Source organism: Triticum urartu, chromosome 2 (assembly GCF_003073215.2).
Source record: "Triticum urartu cultivar G1812 chromosome 2, Tu2.1, whole genome shotgun sequence".
Classification (NCBI taxonomy): domain Eukaryota; kingdom Viridiplantae; phylum Streptophyta; class Magnoliopsida; order Poales; family Poaceae; genus Triticum; species Triticum urartu.
The window spans coordinates 71,653,219-71,672,325 of record NC_053023.1 but is presented as its reverse complement, the minus strand read 5'-3'; the positions used below and the strand labels follow the sequence as shown (position 1 = coordinate 71,672,325).

General features: G+C 40.5%; 2 protein-coding genes and 2 long non-coding RNA genes across 4 annotated transcripts; 1 reads left to right on the top strand and 3 right to left on the bottom strand.

The window, feature by feature from the left end:
- The first annotated feature begins 1,525 nt into the window (after positions 1-1,525).
- LOC125535860 (DEAD-box ATP-dependent RNA helicase 10) lies at positions 1,526-6,725 on the top strand. Its single transcript, XM_048698931.1, has 13 exons — positions 1,526-1,855; positions 1,941-2,064; positions 2,152-2,221; positions 2,761-2,823; positions 3,584-3,658; positions 4,239-4,358; positions 4,731-4,772; positions 4,884-4,958; positions 5,372-5,518; positions 5,689-5,826; positions 5,948-6,059; positions 6,139-6,227; positions 6,336-6,725. The coding sequence occupies exons 1-13, from the start codon at positions 1,675-1,677 to the stop codon at positions 6,462-6,464; spliced, it is 1,365 nt and encodes a 454-aa protein (XP_048554888.1). The 5' UTR covers positions 1,526-1,674; the 3' UTR covers positions 6,465-6,725.
- Positions 6,653-7,250, bottom strand: LOC125535862. Its single transcript, XR_007294832.1, has 2 exons — positions 7,124-7,250; positions 6,653-7,037 (listed from the first exon to the last, which is right to left on the bottom strand). It is a non-coding gene; the product is annotated as an uncharacterized LOC125535862 (long non-coding RNA).
- A 1,693-nt stretch (positions 7,251-8,943) lies between these two features.
- Positions 8,944-10,009, bottom strand: LOC125535861. The gene is made up of 2 exons (XR_007294831.1): positions 9,414-10,009; positions 8,944-9,333 (listed from the first exon to the last, which is right to left on the bottom strand). It is a non-coding gene; the product is annotated as an uncharacterized LOC125535861 (long non-coding RNA).
- Positions 10,010-13,393: 3,384 nt separating this feature from the next.
- Positions 13,394-17,840, bottom strand: LOC125541081. Its single transcript, XM_048704566.1, has 6 exons — positions 17,732-17,840; positions 16,584-16,709; positions 15,238-15,414; positions 14,932-14,985; positions 14,699-14,827; positions 13,394-13,858 (listed from the first exon to the last, which is right to left on the bottom strand). The coding sequence occupies exons 1-6, from the start codon at positions 17,828-17,830 to the stop codon at positions 13,502-13,504; spliced, it is 942 nt and encodes a 313-aa protein (XP_048560523.1). The 5' UTR covers positions 17,831-17,840; the 3' UTR covers positions 13,394-13,501.
- Positions 17,841-19,107: the final 1,267 nt, after the last annotated feature.

The window sequence follows — 19,107 nt, the reverse complement described above, 5'->3', positions numbered from 1 at the left end:
ATGATTTTTAAATGACTGAAGTAAAAAATGGCTGAAATAAAAAACGCTGAAAACCGTTCCTCTCGAGCGCACATAGCGCTACATGGGTGGCAGGCCTACCATTCGTTCTGGGGAAGAAAAATAGCGAGATCATGAGGGCACTTCTTGGAGAGGTCACTCCCATCTTCTAAGGTGGTAACAACTAACAAGTGGTTCACTACATCTTTGTCATTTGTCACTATCTGGAAGTTTTTTTAATTCATATTTTTATAACATTTTATCTCTTGAACCATGCATCTAAATCATGAACCATTTTCACTACTGGATTCCTCGCATCGAGATCGTCATAACTAGATCCTATGTTATCAGGTTTTACGAATTTTTTCTCCCCCCCCCCAAACCCCAAAAATAAAAAAACAGACAAAAAAATCTGGGAAAAAACAGAAAAATGGATACCAAAAGAAAAAAAACCCGAAACCTTGAAGTACAACTATGCTATTTTCCTTTTCGGGAAGCACATACTGTGCCTTTTCACTTTTTTAGAAAGCACAATAGTGTCCTTCCTTTCTCATGAAGCATAACTATGCTTCTCATGGAAGTTCTGACTGTGTTTTCTCCCTTTTTCGGGGAAACACATCTATGCCTTTTCCTTTTCGGGAAGCACATGTTGTACTTTTTGTGGAATCACAACTGTGCTTGTCGCAAAACACATGTTGTACTTCTTGCGAAAAGCATTGCTTCTATTTTTTTGCACCAAAACCTAAGGAAAACTAAGCAAAAAAATAAATAAAACCAAAAACACGTGAATGAAAAAAAACACCTAAATCCCGAAGAAGGAAGGGCGGGCGTGCGACATATGGCAATGTCTGCTCGCTTCCTGTCCACCAAAAATAACCTCTAGGTTCCCCGAGAAGATACCCCCCCAATTGGTTGCTCTCGAAGAATATGAGCACCTAGGTGTAATACTCCCTCCGTTTTTATTTACTTCCTATATTGGTTTTGATCTAAGTCAAACTTTATAAAATTTGTTTAATTTATGAAAAACAATCTAAACAGTGACGAACAATGGCGTAGCTAAGCCCCAGGCAACAGGGCGGCTCAGGGCATGGCAGCAAGTTTGCTCACTGTCTGTACCAGATACAATGTTACAAGTTTGTGCTGTTCCATATTGTACCATTGAGGTTGGCCTAGGACATGACGTTGGGCTGGCTACGCGACTAATAGTAAATATATATGATATCAAAATATGTTCAGCGATGATTTTAAAACTATTAATTTGGTATAGTGGATAATTATATTTTTGTATAAATCTGGTCAAAGTTTGTACAACGCTAATATGCAAAGTAAATAAAAATGGAGTTTGGAGTGGGCTCTTCCCGGACCGAGGCCGCTCCAAGTGACTGCTAATATGCGAAGTAAATGAAAACAGTTTGAAGTGGGCTCTTCCCGGACCGAGGCCGCTCCAAGTGGCTAGGCCGAGCATGCCGGCCCACGAGATTTTCCCCTCCGGTTCGTCCGCTAGGGTTTATGGCCGCCGCGCCGACCCCGCGGCCGTGTGCGCCAAGTTCTGTCTCCCGTCACACAACCAGCAGCCACCGCGCGCCACGCCTCGCAGACCAAACCCACGCCGCCGCCGCATTCGCCCACGTGCGCACAGAAGATTCCCCTCCTCTCCTCCCCTCCCCTCCCGTAGCCATGGCGGTGGTGGACAAGGCGGTCGCCGGGGGCGGCGAGGCCCAGCAGCCGGAGCCGGCCGCCGAGGCCTCAACGTTCGCCGAGCTGGGCGTCTGCCGCGAGCTGGTGGAGGCCTGCGACGCCATGGGGTGGAAGCAGCCCACCAAGATCCAGGCGGGGGCCATCCCCCACGCCCTCCAAGGTACTACCAGCACCGCCGCCGGCCATTATTTGTGCAGTTTATGACGGTCCCAGGTCGTTGATCCTGAGCTCGGTCCTGCGTGCAGGGAGGGACGTGATTGGGCTGGGGCAGACGGGGTCCGGGAAGACGGGCGCGTTCGCGCTGCCCATCATCCAGGCGCTGCTCGAGCACCGCCAGCCCTTCTTCGCCTGCATCATGTCGCCCACGAGGTCACCATTTTCCCCCTCTCCTTGCTGAGATACGTTTCCTTCTCGGTAGCTTGTGTGGAAGCTTACCGCGCGGTTGTGGTGGTTCAGAGAGCTGGCTATTCAGATCGCGGAGCAGTTCGAGGCGTTAGGGTCGGCGATCGGCTTGGTTTGCTCAGTGGTAAGTGGTGCTGATACAATTGACTGTTTATTTAGTTCTGATATGGTTGTTTTCAACAACCGACTGGATGTTCATACTGCAACATGCATTGTGTCCTTGCGCGCATCATAGTTCTGATTACCTAGTTGTAATTGCTGGTTGTGAATTGTTGGCTACTCCCTTTGGTTGGCTTGCGGGCATAACACGAAGAGGAGTAATATCGGTGGCGCTGTTAGAATTTTTAGTATATGTAGCCTATTTCAATGTGGTGAAGCCAAAGCATAGCGGAACATGGTTATATCTAAAGTTCTAAAGATCATAACTAAATTGATTAAGTTGGTTGTTATAGGAGCCCATACCGACAATTTCAATGTTTGTTGATGACCTTTCTTCTCTGATTACTTCTGCTCAGTATAATTTGATGAATTTCTATCTTCTATTGCATTAAGATGTCTCTTGGTGACCATGCTACAACCTATTCAAATCAAGTATTCGTCATCAGTTATGTGACTATTGAGTTAAGTGAATCATTTTCAATTGAGATATTTTCCCTTTTCCAGCTTGTTGGAGGAGTTGACCGGATGCAGCAAGTGTTATCCATTGCAAAACGTCCACATATTGTGGTGAGTATCCTCTATCCAATCCTAACCTAAGGCAATATAGGTTATGGATCCTTTGTGCTTTGAAATTGTAAGTGAGGCATGTGATTAAAATCCAGACTTGACCATCAACAAGGCTCATTTAAATCCCAAAGTGGAAAAGCTCGAGCATCAGTATTAGCATATATTAATTCTTTGGACTTAAAAAATACCCTTTTGGCCAACATGTGGCTTCTCCGGTTCTCCAATTAGCCAGCTTATCAAGCCTTTTAGTGCCCCTTTAACTTCCATTTCTAGTAATTCTGTTTGTGAAGGCTCTTGAGGGATTTATTGATCGATAATATACCTGAAGTTAATATACTCTATTCCAAACAAAGTGCATTTAGAATTATAGATTTTGCCCCATCAAAGTTTTATCAAGTTTTCAGGAAAAAAATATTAACAGATATCTATATGCACTATATTTTGAAATAGAGGGAGTAATATAAGCACTTTTAATTTGGAAAGCCACTGTGATGACAAGCGCATCCTTATACTCTGTATATTTTGATACAGAGGTAGTAAGACCCAAGACTCTCCATTTCACTGAATTTAGCATATATAAGTAGCTTCTAGAGTCTAAAAGACATGGGACTTAGGTATACAAGATAAGGCCAAGACCTTCCATTGCATACACCAGTTGCAAGTAGCAGAGAAAAAACACTTTTGTTCTCTTCCATGATATTTGAAAACTGTCTTTATCAGGACTTAGTTTGTTTTATTTATCATCTCCTCTAAAATGCAGGTTGGAACTCCTGGCCGTCTTTTGGACCATTTGAAAGATACAAAAGGTTTTAGCCTAACTAAAGTGAAATACCTGGTACGCATTCTTTGCACTTACTCTTCTTTTAATTTATACATCATCCTGCTTTTTCATTTATGACTAGACCATTCTGATTGTTGGATGTCAGGAAAATGATTGGTTGTTACAGATAGAACCTGCATTAAAGAAAGGAGTAATGTGAAATATAGAGAAGTGGCTTCTCACAAATCCTACCTCACCTGTTAAAGTGGAAACTTACATTTTCCAGGCGGTGTTCCCCTGAAGTGTTAAGCTAACCATCTAATATAATAAGATATCTTTTCATTTTAATTACTTAAAGCTTGTTTTGTCAAGCTGAACCACCCTAGCTTGTGTGTTGTGAACTAGAAATACTTAAATGAATCAGTAGTTGTTTACCATTGCTTGACTGGTTGGTGTAGTAGTTTCTTAGTTGCAATTGCAAATGTGCTATAGTTACTTATCATAAATATATGTTGATTATACTGTCTGGAGCCTTCATTGTCAACTATTTCTTTACATAACTAGTTCATACCTCCACAATTTGGACCAATTATACCAGCTTGTTTAAACTGAGATGCTTTTGTTTTGACATGTGCTCAATCTTCTTGGTTTCTAGGTACTTGATGAAGCTGATAAATTACTTAATTTGGAGTTCAAGGAATCACTTGATGATATTCTGAAGGTCATTCCTAAAGAAAGGAGAACTTACCTTTTTTCAGCCACAATGACCAAAAAGGTTGGTGGGTATTCAGGCGATTTTGTTACGGTTTCATTCAGTGAGCCAAAAGGACTAAAACATCAACAATTTGCCATTGTTGTGTTTGTCAGATTGATGTGGCCTTGTTTACCACTTTGTTTGGTGATTGCACTATAAAGTCTTGAGAAATAGTGCACAGATTGACAGTTTGTCATATAATCGCAATTATTATGGTGAACTGTGCATCATTTTGTATTTCTAGGAGTACTACTTCAATATGCTCTTCCAAGCTGCAACAATGATGCTTCTAGTCACGAATAGCCTTAATTTTCTAATTGGTGCTTCACGGCTTTGCTACACATACATTTTTGTTAGCCTGAATGCAGAATAGCTTATGAGTTTTCTTTGCAGGTAAGCAAACTGCAACGTGCTTGTCTCCGAAACCCTGTTAAGGTAAAGCATCTATTTTAGGCATTCAATAAGCAGCAAAGCGTCAACAGAACAGGACCTTTTGGGCCGCCTTCTTGCTCTTACTAATGTAAGAGGAACTTTTTTTGGGACCAGGTGGAAGTATCCTCCAAATATTCTACAGTCGACACACTTAAACAAGAGTGGTATTTCGTTCCTGCAGATTACAAGGTTAATTCTTGAACTTCTTACTATAATAATGTAATTTTAGGAAGTGCCGAAATCCGTTTCTATACCTCAATATCAGGACCTGTAGTTCTGTGCCCATGTAACTTGTGTGATAAAATGCAGGCCTGCATTATCTTGTTAGTTTGACTTTTTTTGAACAGAGAATTTGGACTTCTATACATTTGATATTAGCAGTACTGATTAAAGCCTGTGTTGATGAAATCCTTGGGACTAAGATTCTCCTCTACATTTAATAAACAATCCTGATAAAGAATGCCCATGCTTATACCCTTGGACTTCAGGAGATTAGTTTAATTCACATACATGTTCTGCTTTGAGATTATATTTCTCTATTTAGTAACAGTGGCTCGATTACTGATTTCCCTTTATTCTTCTTTCGCCATTTCCGATTTCAGGATTGTTATCTTGTTCATGTTCTGAATGAGTTGCCAGGCAGCATGATCATGATCTTCGTGCGGACCTGCGAGTCAACAAGACTCCTTGCTCTCACTTTAAGGAATCTTGGTTTTAAAGCTCTCTCTATCAGTGGCCAGATGAGTCAGGTTTACTTCTGTAACTCTTCTATCAGACAGACAAAAGTACTTGATTTCCCCATTCAGTTATGCACCCTTTTGAGGCCGTATAAGTGAGCTCCATTATGGACATGTTAGTTTTCTTAACATAAATAATACTTCCCAAGGCAAATAATTTTTTAAATTCTTCTCTTTATCAGGACAAAAGACTAGGTGCTTTAAACAAGTTCAAAGCAAAAGATTTCAACATCCTTATCTGCACCGACGTGGCGAGTCGTGGTCTTGACATTCAAGGAGTTGATGTGGTTATGAATTATGATATTCCAATGAATTCAAAGGTTTTCTACCCTGTTTACTTCAGTACCTGTTGCCGATCATCGTATATTGCTTTTTTTATTGAGAAGATCGTGCATTTATATTTTGTCACTGATCTTAGATCTTATGCTGCATCAAATGCAGGATTATGTCCATCGGGTTGGTAGGACTGCGCGTGCAGGGCAATCGGGATATGCCGTCTCTTTTGTGAATCAGTACGAGGCTGAGTGGTTTAAGCTGATTGAGCAGCTCCTTGGTAATAGTTTTCCTCGTTGCTTGTGTCATCGCACACATAGCTGGAGATTTCTTTCTGAAGCCGTCCCCTATTTTTGCAGGAAGGGAAATTCCTGACCGGAAGGTAGATATGGATGAAATCCTGATACTTCGTGAGCATATATCAGATTCAAAGAGGATTGCACTGACGGTATGTGCTTGGCGGAGCAATCAATTTTGAAGTGTCCATAATTGTCTTCCATAAATGCTATGACTGCTGCAGTGATACTAAAGTCACCATTTTGTTATTATTCGGCAGAAACTGAGGGAGGACGGTGGTCACAAGAAGAGAAGGAAGGCGGCGGAGGACGACGATGATGAAGAAGAGGAGGCCCCAAGAGGTCACCGACAGAAATCGAGGTCTTTCAAGAAATCATCAAGGCGGTGATAGCACTCGAGTGCAGATAAGTCGGAACCTCCTGCCTGATGACCAGTAGAATCCGTACATACAGCGCCACCTCGTGAAAGCTATTTATCGGAATTTTGTCTGTAGTTCTTCCGATGCACCAGCTATATTGTTAATTACTAAGTTGCACCAGCGCTATCTATGCTACCTTTGTTTGAAAGTCAGGCCACTTTGAGCAATAGCCAGTATTTCTCTGTTTGATACAAGATTTTACATCTAATCTATATGAATATTTCACCTTTACATTGAACTCATTCTCTCATGGATGAACTCACTGTCTGGTTACACTGCTGTAAATCAATTTTCTTCCTGCGTGTCCAATGAACTGCCACTTTGCAGGCGCAGAGTTGAAAAGGCAGCCGGCGATGTTGAACGTGGCCGGCCTTAGATGGAGAGATCGCTGCTTCTGAGCGCATGTGCGACATTGCTGGCGACGGTGATGCAGAAGAAGAGCCAGCCGAGGAGCGCTGCCCTCACCGTCTCTGCCAGTCGCGCCTCCAGCCTCCACGGCACCATGGCGTCCAACTCAGAGGCACTGCCTCACTGAATAAAGACCTATGGAGAGTAGAGGATGAAGAGTTGAAGAAGCAGAAATCCAGACGGGGAAAAGAGGATGAAGAGTTAAAGAGAGTAGAGCTTACCTTGATGAGGCGGAGCCTTCTTCCTTCCTGTCTGCTTTAACGGGCACGAATCTGGACCGACCTCTTGCTTGGAGTAGGAGAGCGTCATAAGGGCCGAAAGTGAAAGCTGAAGGAATTGGTGTTGCAACCGTGCAAGTAAAGCAACAGAGAAGAAACAGGTGGCCGGTGATGATGCCGATGGTAGCCATCGCCCATCCCTTTCACCGTCCAATCCATGGCAACGAATATCTCTTGTTTCTTATTCCATGCTAAAATATCAAAGCTCTAGGCGCTGTACAGTGTACGCTGCCAAAGAAATTCCGGGAGTGGACTCGCAAGTGTCCGAGATGCATATCCACAGGGGACGGGATCTTATCTCTACAAGAGATGGTAGAAACACACCAAGAGAGGAGATGAGACATAACGTAGGAATGTCTGGCGATTTTGGTTGAAAAAGCGGGTCTAGCAGAATCGTCTCCCTCACTTCAGTGGGATACATGTTGGGGATCGCTTCAAATCGAGCCGTTCCAAATGATTTTTTTGCCTCTGGATTTAGACATTTATTGAGTTCAGATTTTTTATGTTTTATCTATGTTTATCTCGAAGTGGAGAGGACAACCAAGAAATAAATAATCAAAATTCTTCTTGGTGAGGTCTATCTACTTCATTGGATTATTGTATTGATGATCGAGTCAATTATCATCTTTGGCTATGGTTTACTTTTATTCCGCAAAAGAAAGTCTTTGTTATTAAATGTTTCTAGAAGCGAAAGGGACTAAATATTTACTCTCTCCGTTCGGAATTACTTGTCTCGAAAATGGATGTATCTAGAACTAAAATACATTTAGGTACATTCATTTCTGCGACAAGTAATTCCGAACGGAGGGAGTAGTGTAGTAGAACTTATGGTGCATCACCTGCTGATTTTTAGGTGTCAAACTATGTATCCTTCATATTTGAAACCGACTATCCTCCAAGCTTCTAAATCTCGTCCGATACGACCGATATATCAGTTTAGGGGGCCTAATGATATAGATATAGCATATCATTTTGTACCATTTTCATACATACCATATGATATAGACAGAAATATCGACCAATATAGCCGTTATCGGAGGGGTATATATCGTTTATATTTAGAAGACCGATCATAGATGACAACAATTCTTTCTCGGAAATAAGTGAAAAATAAACAAGATTTTGTATTTACAACTTCAGAATATTATCAAAGTTATGCATAACGGTTTGTAAGAACACATATATAATGTATTGATTTTAATAAGGATTTTGTGAATCTTTTTCAAATAGTTTTTCGATTAACAAGTCAATACAGTGAGAACTAAATTTGTTATGCTGAAACATTGACATCATGCATTTTTTGTACTAAAAAGACACGTTTGAAGAAGATTAATGAAAAGAACTTCAAATTTGTTCTCTTCGATATAACTAAATATCGTATGATATACCATCCGATATGCCGAAGTCAAAACGATACAAACTAAATATCTGATATTGTGAATCTACTATCCTCAAACATTACAAAAAAACATTAAAATAATCCGGCTCCTGACTCCTGAGAGCATGTGAGGTGATTTAGAGGGCGTTTTGCCCCACATGAGACCGACGGCAATAATTATTTGCTAGGCCATCTCATCATGGGACCCACATTTCAGATTAAAAGTGGAGCTGGACCCCCTAATGGGTTTTAATGTTAATAACTAATGACAAAACCGTTAAGGTGTAATGATTTAGTATTTCCGGTGGTAATTTCACCAAAAAAAGGCATTTCAGGTCGTAGTCAGTGATGCTAGCTGGAAATTAACCATGCTGACCCCCCAAAATGAGCCAAGGAACAACACGCTTTAGTTGAAAATTTACAGGGATCATCTGCTCAATGAGTCTCAAGGACAACCGTCTTCTAAAGACGAGCACCTGCACCTAACTGCGGGTTCGTTGCAAAATCACATCTGGTTACCCTGCTGTAAATCAATCTTCTTCCTGTGCACTGGAGTGGCACTTCGTAGACGCAGAGTCTGTTCTTTGCCGCCGGCGATGTCGAACGCGGCCGGCCTTAGACTGAGAGATCGCTGCTCCTGAGTTGGCGTGCGACGTCGCTGGCGACGGTGAGGCAGAAGAAGAGCCAGCCGAGGAGCGCCGCCCGCACCGTGGCCGCCAGCCGCGCCTCCATCCTCCACGGCACCATCGCATCCAGCAACACCACAACCTCGCTTCTGCAAGCATCGCTCTGAATAAGGGCCCAGAAATCATCCCTAACGGGGAAAAGAACATGAAGAATTGAAGGAGAGCTTACCTTGGTGAGGCAGAACCTTCTTCCTGTCTGCTCTTAAGAGGCATGAATCTTCAGTTCTTCACCATCCTCTTGGAGTGGCAGACGTCATAGGGGTCGAAAGACGAAAGTGGAAGCTAAAGGAATTGGTGTTGCAGGCGTGCAAGCAAAGCAAGAAGAAATAGGTGGCGGATGTGGTAGTAATGGCAGTAGCCATCACCCATTCCTTTCACCTTCCAATCCATGGCAACAAATATCTCTCGATTTTTATGCTAAAAATCTGAGTTCTATGCACTGTATACTGGCAATGATAGCCCGGCGGCTGCTCAGGACATCTACAGCCAAGTAGGCTGGGAGTGGCCTCTCAAGTGTCCGAGATCTCAGGGCATCTACGACCGGGTGCCCAAATTGCTCGGGCGTACGTCCGGTCAATGCCCCATCGCTAAACCGCGGGCTTCTCACATCGATTCTATAAGTTTAAGTTGACCGGCACTTCTAATATCCAGACTAAGTCTAAGGTGGGTATGGAAAGGCCTGGACGTGCCTCGACGTGTTCGTCACATTGGTCGGGCCCAGCCTGGCCCATCCCGACCCCACAAATTGCCCCCTCCGGACGAACCCTAGACTGAAGTCAATTAGTTCACTCTTCTCTCTCTCTCTCTCTATATATATATATAGGTAAATTATGTGGGGCACCTAGGTGTCTGGGCACCTAAGTCCCAATATAGCAAGTCATATTTGTAGTGCATGGCTTTCCAAATTTTGTTTGCATGCACTACGAGTATAAATGGACAATAATTGCTTTCCAAAAAAAATATACTACCGATTTCCTGGTATGATTCATTTCCAAACAAAAAGGGTATGCATATATAATCTTATTTCTTAAGGTATCAGATATGACAAATAGTACGTCGTTCCTATGGTTCCTATGTATATTAAGGATGTTTTTATGCATTTTTCTAAAGTTTTACCTTTCAAGGTATCTAGTATTTTAAAAAATAGACCGGGTCAGACTTTTTAATGGCTAATATTTCTATACAAATTAAGGTGTCCAAATAATATAAAATGCGATCATAATTAATTGTTTTAGTTGTAGGAATATATGATGCATGCTGATACCCACACATGATTTTTTCCAACATACATATATCCACTGACGATTATTTTTAGTTTAAGGAATGTTTGTTACATATACCCGCACATGATTCTATGTATTTATTGTATCGAGGTATATACTCATAAATTTAATGACAAGGTATGTAAATACGATGAGTATGCATATACAAGAAAAATATATTGAGTACTCTAGGGTGTATACACACACAAAAATCTAATCAATACATACTAAGTAAGTGAATCCAGACGTACCTAATCTAATGGTTATGTATTAAATATTCTGGGTATATACATAAAAAAAATCTAATGTGTTACATACTAAATGTTCTTGGTATATACGTACTAAAAAATCATTGAGTGTGTAATAAATAAATGAATCCGTACATATCTAATCTGATTGATACACACTAAATATTCTGGGTATATACATAGATAAAAATCTAATATGTACGTACTAAATATTCTGGGTATATGTGTATTAAAATTTAACGGGTACATACTAAACAGATGAAATCATATATACATACTAAATTTTCTGGGTATATATGTATAAAAATTTAACGGGTACATACTAAACAGATGAATTCATATATACCTAATTTGTAATATATCTAATGTGTAATATTTTTCCTTCTAAAGATATATGTTACCATGCATGGCGTGCTTAATGACATCCATTTATGATATGCATTATAATTGTTTCCATATTTACTTGTTTCAGAATTGGCAATTAGTAATGGACTATCCTTTACGAGTGGGCTAGCCTGCTGCGTGACACGGAGCCGGACGATGTGAAGGAGATCACCCTTCGCAGTGTTGAGGCGGTTGCGGCCGAACCAGGGCGGCAACGACAATTCCTTTTTTCTGGCGATGAACTATCCTTTTGTATCGGATGAATTTAGTACGTTCGTTATTATTAAGTTAAGTGTGTTCTTTGTGTTCATCTATGTAGCGTTGTATGTGTTGCATGAATTTGGTGGTTTGGATATGAGGGACACGATTGTGACTCAGCAAAATGAGGTGTGCCTGATCACTGTCTGTAGACATGTTCGGTCACATCCGCATGCGTTCGAGGGGCCGGATTTGGTGTATCCAGCTGTAGATGCTTTTAGAGAGAAAAACAACACACGAAGGGAGGAGAAGAAATGGAGTTGAGTGAGGACAACCTATGTGAGACAGGGGCGAGAAAGACAGAACATAGGCACGTATGTGTTGAGTGTGTGGGTGCTTTTTGTATGAACTTTTCCTACAGGAGGACCCTGGCAATGAACGGAATTCTCTTAGGAGGCTCATTCGAGCGAATGCCGTCATAAGAGAGCTTTCCCTCAAAAAGCAACTTTCAAGAAACTTTCAGGAATTGCCATGCTATAATAGAGACAATTTTCATGCTAAGGAAAATAATTGTCATGCTATAGTAGAGAAAATTGCCATGCATTTCAAGAATTTGGCCATGCTAGCTTGAGCAGATAGAATTTCCATGTGTTCCAAAGATTTTCCATGCAGCGGTAGAGAATTGGCAGGCTAAGAAAAAAAGGGAAGTTGTCCACATGTTCAGGATTACCATGCTACAAAGTAATTTCACTAATATTGAAAATAGTTTCGAGAGAACCGGAAGCGTTTGGGGGGACCGAAAGGGTTTCGGGGTTTATCGGGCAATACCGGGTATTACCGATAAATTATATATAGGTGATTTTTTTGGTGATGTTAGATTAATATTAAAAGGCTTTAATAATAGCTTGGAGGCTTTTATACTTAATTTAATATCAACAGGCCTTAAAAGGTCAAGTGGTGGAGAGCTATTTGGGCCCAAATAGAGGTGGCGCCCCTTTCCCCCTTTGGAAGGAAGGGGGAGGCCGAATTGGAGGGAAGTCCCCTCCTCTTGGCCGGCCAAGGGAGGGAGACTTTCCCCCCTTTGTGTGGCGCCCACTCTTCCCTCTCCAACCTATATATACTAAAGGTTTTGGGCACCTTTAACACACAAGTTTTGAAGCCTCCTCTAGTTTTCTAGTCCTAGTTCTAGTTCTACTTGGTCCTAGTTGATCAATTAGAGCTATATCTAGATCCTCTAATCCTAATAATTAGAAGTCTAGTGTGGTTCTAATCTTCCCTCTTTAATTCTTCGGCAACGGTTAGTTTTGGACGGTGAAGCGCCGCCGGATCGTTAAGACCGTAAGCTTACAACTTGTAGAGAGGCCATGCTTTCCGTCTCCCGTTCGAGGGACTGTTCATGTGCCGTTTGTGGGATCGTTCATCTATAGTTCGAGGGACTCCAAGTACGATCTACACCGACTCATCTTCTTTTGCTGCAACTCGGAGTCGGTAATGATCTGATCCAAACCATTTATCGCATCTTCATAGTGTTCCTGGGTGATCGTAGGGCGTTTTTTTGTTTTCTACTATGTTTCCCAACATTATACACGCTTACAGGTGGACTCATGGGGTTCTTCGTCAATCGGCACACAAGTCGCGTCATGATTTACCACCCGCCAGCTTCGTCCTCCTGGCGTATAAGCACCTTTCAAGTATCTAATGGTCAGAGGACGGGACAACGCCTCAACATGATCGCAAAGATCAGAGGCTAAACAACGACTAAGAATACGCGTGACATAAACACTACGACCCTTGGTCCTCCCTCTCGATAACAACCCATGATATTGTATACATCCTTCGTGGTGCGACATGTGGCTTCCCAATCATCGTCGCAAAATCTTCATGTCAAATCGGTGACACGAGCAATTTGCACTCAATTTGTTCAATGTTATAATTCCTAGTGTGCGTGATAGATGCCTTTGGAGTTTTGTCAATTTCTAGTGCATTTGTGGTTTCCATGATAAACTTGTCTCTCGGTGTATACTCAAAATTTATAGAAAGAGTAAATTCATTGCTAATGTGCATAATACAGTAACACATAGTGTCTTATTAGGCCAGTATGAGTTTGGGAAGACAAACTCAAGGGAAACATTATTACACCACCACGTTCAAAGTACACCTTAGTATTACACGCAACCTCCTGGCCCGCCAAAGAAGCACCCGGAATTAACAATAGGAGTGATAGAATAACATTTATTGTTGGATATAACACTAGGCAAGTCCTTCATGATGGGGCTGCTCCTTCCATCCCGTTCAATGAGGCGCAAGTCAGTAAACGATGCCGCACGTCCCTTGCCACCAGGAAGGACGCCACTGCCCAATGGAGGAGTTGGAAGCGCCCTTTCTGCGAACACGAAGCCACCAAACGAGAACTGGTTTGCCTTTTTTGCCATGTATGTGAACAATGACTTTGGGTAGTAGCCCACAGCCGTTGGGACGCCGTTGAAGCCATAGTACACCCACCAGTGCCCACTTTGGTCATCCTATCATATATCATTATTCATAGTCTAAGTATGATATATCAAAATTGAGGAGTTTTTCGGTCCATGCCTCATAAAATAAAACAAAAAACAATTTATTTCATCAACCATTATTTTTGACCAATATAGGTCGGGTACTATTAATTAGTTGGTTGATCAGGGTGTTAGATCCATTTTATAACCCCGATCCAAATTAGAACCTATCTTTTGAAGGGAAATCAATTGAGAATTAGTGTGATCTAGTGATGGCAAGCAACCGCTCATAGCTACTTCCTGCTTAAGATGGGAAGTTGCTTTTTTAGAGCAGAAACTTGGGAAGTCGTTCTTTTGAGAGATCGGAAACGTTAAGCAAGAGTAAGAGACTGACATGCTAATTTTGAATGGGTTATAGCGCAAAACATTAGAATGGTTCGACAACTTTAACACATGGTCTTGGATTCTAAAAAAACACGCCAACATTGCGTGGAGTAAGCTACTTTGAGTCCGTGATCAAATTAGAATCGTTTTGTGAGGACGCAACCATGGGGATGTAGCGGCTGATGCTTTCACTATAAAGTTTTCTCTAGTGATGGTGCTCTTCAAAATTTTCATGTCAAATATAAGAAAATCTGATATCCTTTGTCTAAGTCTAGCTTTTACTACAAACAACAAGTAGAACATTCCTTCATAAAAAAACAACAATACACCTAGAACATTATGTTACAAGGTTTATAGAAAGAAATTTAATCATCGTTCATTTTTTGCTGGGTATTTAGTGATTACCCTTCATGTAAGGCTTAAGAATTAAAAAATATAGCCACATATATAGCATAACTGAGAAACATGTTCTAACATAAATCTTACCTTCAACACTCGAAGCGTGACCTTTGAAGATGGGTTTATGCGAGTTCCTGGAGTAACAGTAGCGCTGCTCGCTGCTATGAAACCTGGACAATCCATGTTGTAGCACCCAGTACTCTGATATCCATCCCTCTGTTACATGGATAATCATTCATGTGCACATATGTATGTAAGCTTACTATCATAGGCAGATCATTTCTTGGAAAGTAAAGTAATTCAAAACATCTATATCATACCGTCCAGTAGGTAAATAAATGAGGATGAGAGTCACCATATTTTTCTGGAGCAATCTAAAATGAAGAGATAAAAGTTAGAAAAAACGTTAAATCACCTATTAAAAGTAACAAAAAGTAAGGGTGTACCAGAAACAACCCCATAAATGGAAGATATATCGCAATTGTGTTCTTTATAGTTTGACAACAAATACATAGTTAGGTCCCCTAGAAAAACTTAGCTAGCTTTTTAGGGAGTCTCGGTTGAGGTCTAAAACAGTTATAAACACCAACAAATTAGGAACTCATGTGAAAAATAAGTTTTCTTACATGCCATCCAACACTAATTGCATTAAAGCTTGATTTTCGACCATCTCCACTGTGGCCAACCCAAATTCCACTGCGACTTAATTGACCACGTTTAAGCGCATGTCCATACACATCAGTGGTGGCATGCAATCCATAGTAGCTAGCATCAGGGCCTCCCGATGAGTCGTGTGTTGCATACTGCATGGTGAACACATCCAAATTGATAAGACTAGAAATAAGAAAGTAACAGAGCAAACATGCATCTTTATCATCTAGAAATATGTATATATAGCTATGAAACAACACTTCCATAGTTCCGTTCAGCCCTTTGACACAAAGAAACAAAAGTTCCCAACGAAACAATCATGGAACTATCGGTTGATCTTAGATTATAATGAATAAGAAAATGTGTTAAAGATAATGAATTTAATGGATAGCTTACTTATCTACTGTTTGTGTTCGAATCATTACATGGTTTTTGAAAACATAAGGAGTGACATGTGTGTTTGCATTTCTTTTTCAAAATTTTCTTAGGAACATTTATATTATATATTGTACAAACAACAAAACTCACATTCTTATAAACTAAGAATCCATTTACTATAATGCACCCTTAGTGATATGATTAGGAGTGTGGTTGTCTGTAGGCCAAGCTCCATGGAAGCCGTTATCCTCACCCCTCCAACATTGCTTTGAGATTTGTGTTAGCCAACTAACTTATTACTTGAAAGTTTCTCTTTTTTGTTTCTCTCAAATGAAACGACATATGTACTTCAAACTTTGCAAGTCAAATAAACTTTAGAACTTCAATGTGTGAAAAAACTTTCGGATTTTTTGGTCTGGCATAAATATCAAAAATGAGTTTTTTTAGTAAAAAATTTATAAGAATTTATGGCTTAAAAAAATAAAAGTTTTTCCTATACTGTAGTTAGATCGTTTTGTTGTCCAGCAAAGTTTGAAGTTCATATGTTGATTTGTTTGGGATAAACAAAAACACAAAATTGATTGCATTGATAGCGATGTAGAAAATGTGTGGCTAGATAAGGTGTGCCATGGAGCCTGAGCTCCACCACAACTTTCCCTATGATTAGCAAGGAAGTACATAAACATGCAAAATTAACTAAAAATATTACATAAGCCACCACCATATCTATATCAAAGGTAAAATGTAGGTTATTTACGAAGCTTTTCAGTTTACAACTACACTAAACTTATCAATCAAAAAGTATTGCAAAACACATGAAGAACTACAATGAGTAGTAAGTAAAATCTTGAAATGTAAATCAACACATACATTTAGATGAAACACCTGTAACCTAGGGCTAATTGGAAATTACTTTCAACAGAATAAGTCAATATAAACTCACATATAGTACACCAGATGAATTATTTCCTTCTCCAGAAAATTTTGCCTCGAGGGAATTTGACTTCAGGCTTGGCAACTTTTGTTTGGCTAAACCATATACCAAATCTTGTTGAAGTGAATTATTACCCTTCAAAGTGAAATATAAGATGTACATCAAACATGAAAATTTGATGTTGATGGTGTCATAATGCAATACATTGGGGCATGTGCTTGGACAGAAATAGTATTGAATTAGGAAGCTGTTGTCATGAACTAATGAATGCTCTACACACTAGTTGACTGAAACATAACTAATACCACATTTCAATAAACAATGACCGCAAATCATTTCACATCTAGTCCCTTTCCACATGGATCTACATACTATAGGTAAAGATCAATTGCAAATAGTTCATATTCTTTCTTTGCATCCATCCTACTACCATTGCTATTAGCAAACGAGCACGCGATAGTGGTTAAAGGAGGCAAGTTAATAATAATTGACTAATATAGATAGGTAAGAGAAACACATATAATGTGATAATAGATCATAAGAAGTTCTGGTTACCAAGGGTAACTATGTACTTGACGTAATTTTGCAGTTGCTAGTTCCCTTCTCCCCCACTCCCTATAAAAATACACTTGTAACCATAAACCTTACTAGCCGTGCAAGCAGTCTAATCAAATTTGTTCAACATGGGCTAACACCCCCTAGGATTTTCAAAGAAGCTGTGTACTCAGACTAAATACAACTCATTTGATCTAAAAAAGGCAATAGGGCACCACATCCCGCACTTCCTTCACCTCCAACCCCGAAAGAAAGATGGGAAATATAGGAACCAAAGAATGCGATATATTTGTAACATCGGATGGGGATTGTCTTAGAGTCCCTCCTTCCGAGACGAGGTTCCTACTGTTTGCCAGTTTCTCACTGTGCTTGGAAGGGAAGCAACATCATGGTAGCACCTATATGACCCATTATGATCCATGTTCCCATCATTCCCTAGCCTATATTTAACTCCACCACACATCTGTATTATTTCTCTTAAAATACACAAGTTAGTATTAGAAAAAAAATTCACTAGAGAAAATATAATTTGGCACGCCACCAAGAACAACCCTCACAAGCACGTAAAGTTCTATGAAATAATATTGTATTCAAACATTTACCTCTTGAACAACAGGGTATAGTCGAACACCCCTGTTCGGATGTGCAAGAAGAAATATAAATACATAAATTGTTTGTAGGAATAAACTAAGTTTGGCCATTTTGGGATGCTTGAGGATGAAGAGCACAATGTTCTAGGCGGAACCCCCTATATATATAGATCTGATGTGTGTGTAGTGTAGGTACACATAGGGTGTCCTTAATGAATATTTAGTAGTGGTACAAAATATCCGGATCCTCCTAAGAAAATATTGATTCATTGATATGTTCAATCATGCATATTAATATTTTTTATATCTTTTGCAATGATAATATATATATATACAAACACACACGTATATCTTACATATTTACGTAAACAAATTAATTGTATAGGTGCATTTTTCTATAATATATCTGCATGAAATTAATAGACGCTCTAGAGAGGTATGCACATGAGATAAGTGAAAAAGATATGAATACATTATGTTGCTACAGGTAGGCGGGTACTGATAAACGTAGTGCGAATCCTCGCAATTATAGTAGTGGACACCACATGCCATTGTTCCATGAATGTATCTTGTAAGTAAATATGAGAACATTAAAGCTTTAAATGTACAATCAAACTCGATATATATTATTAAATACAATAGATATATTATAGATTATCACAAGCACTACCATTTGTAATGTGTATGAAAGGTGGAGAGGAGCGCTACCGCATAGCTGGCAAGGGAAAGGAGAAGTGGCGCGAACGGAGTCTCCTGGCCCTAATTGGTTCCATCGATAGGCTGCAGAGTACTCACACAAGTTAAATGGGAAACATTTTTAGGATAGTAAAACCGAACCCCTTTCCAGTTCGCTGACGCCGTGTGTGTTTCTGCCCGTCTATTTTTGTGCGTGGGTGTCCTAAGTCACCAGAACCGTGGGTCAGTTGTCCTAAGGGGTTGCTTTTCCATGGGCCACCTCCTGCTTCCACTAACTGCCTGGAGATGGCTAAGGGCGCCACGCAACCCCTCACCCCTCCCTCACTCTTCCCCGTCCCCATCTCCTTCCATGGCTCTCCTCCTCACCCGCTGTCAGTGTCAAAATCGGCCGATCTCGGGTAGGGGGTCCTGAACTGTGCGTCTGAGGATCGAAGGTAATAGGAGGCAGGGGATACGATGTTTACCCAGGTTCGGGCCCTCTTGATGGAGGTAATACCCTACTTCCTGCTTGATTGACTTTGATGAGTACATGGGTTACAAGAGTTGATCTACCTCGAGATCGTAGTGGCTAAACCCTAGATGTCTAGCATGTATGTTTATGATTGCCTCCATGGACTAACCCTCCGGTTTATATAGATACTAGAAGGGACTAGGGTTATACAGAGTCGGTTTACAGAGAAAGGAATCTTCAT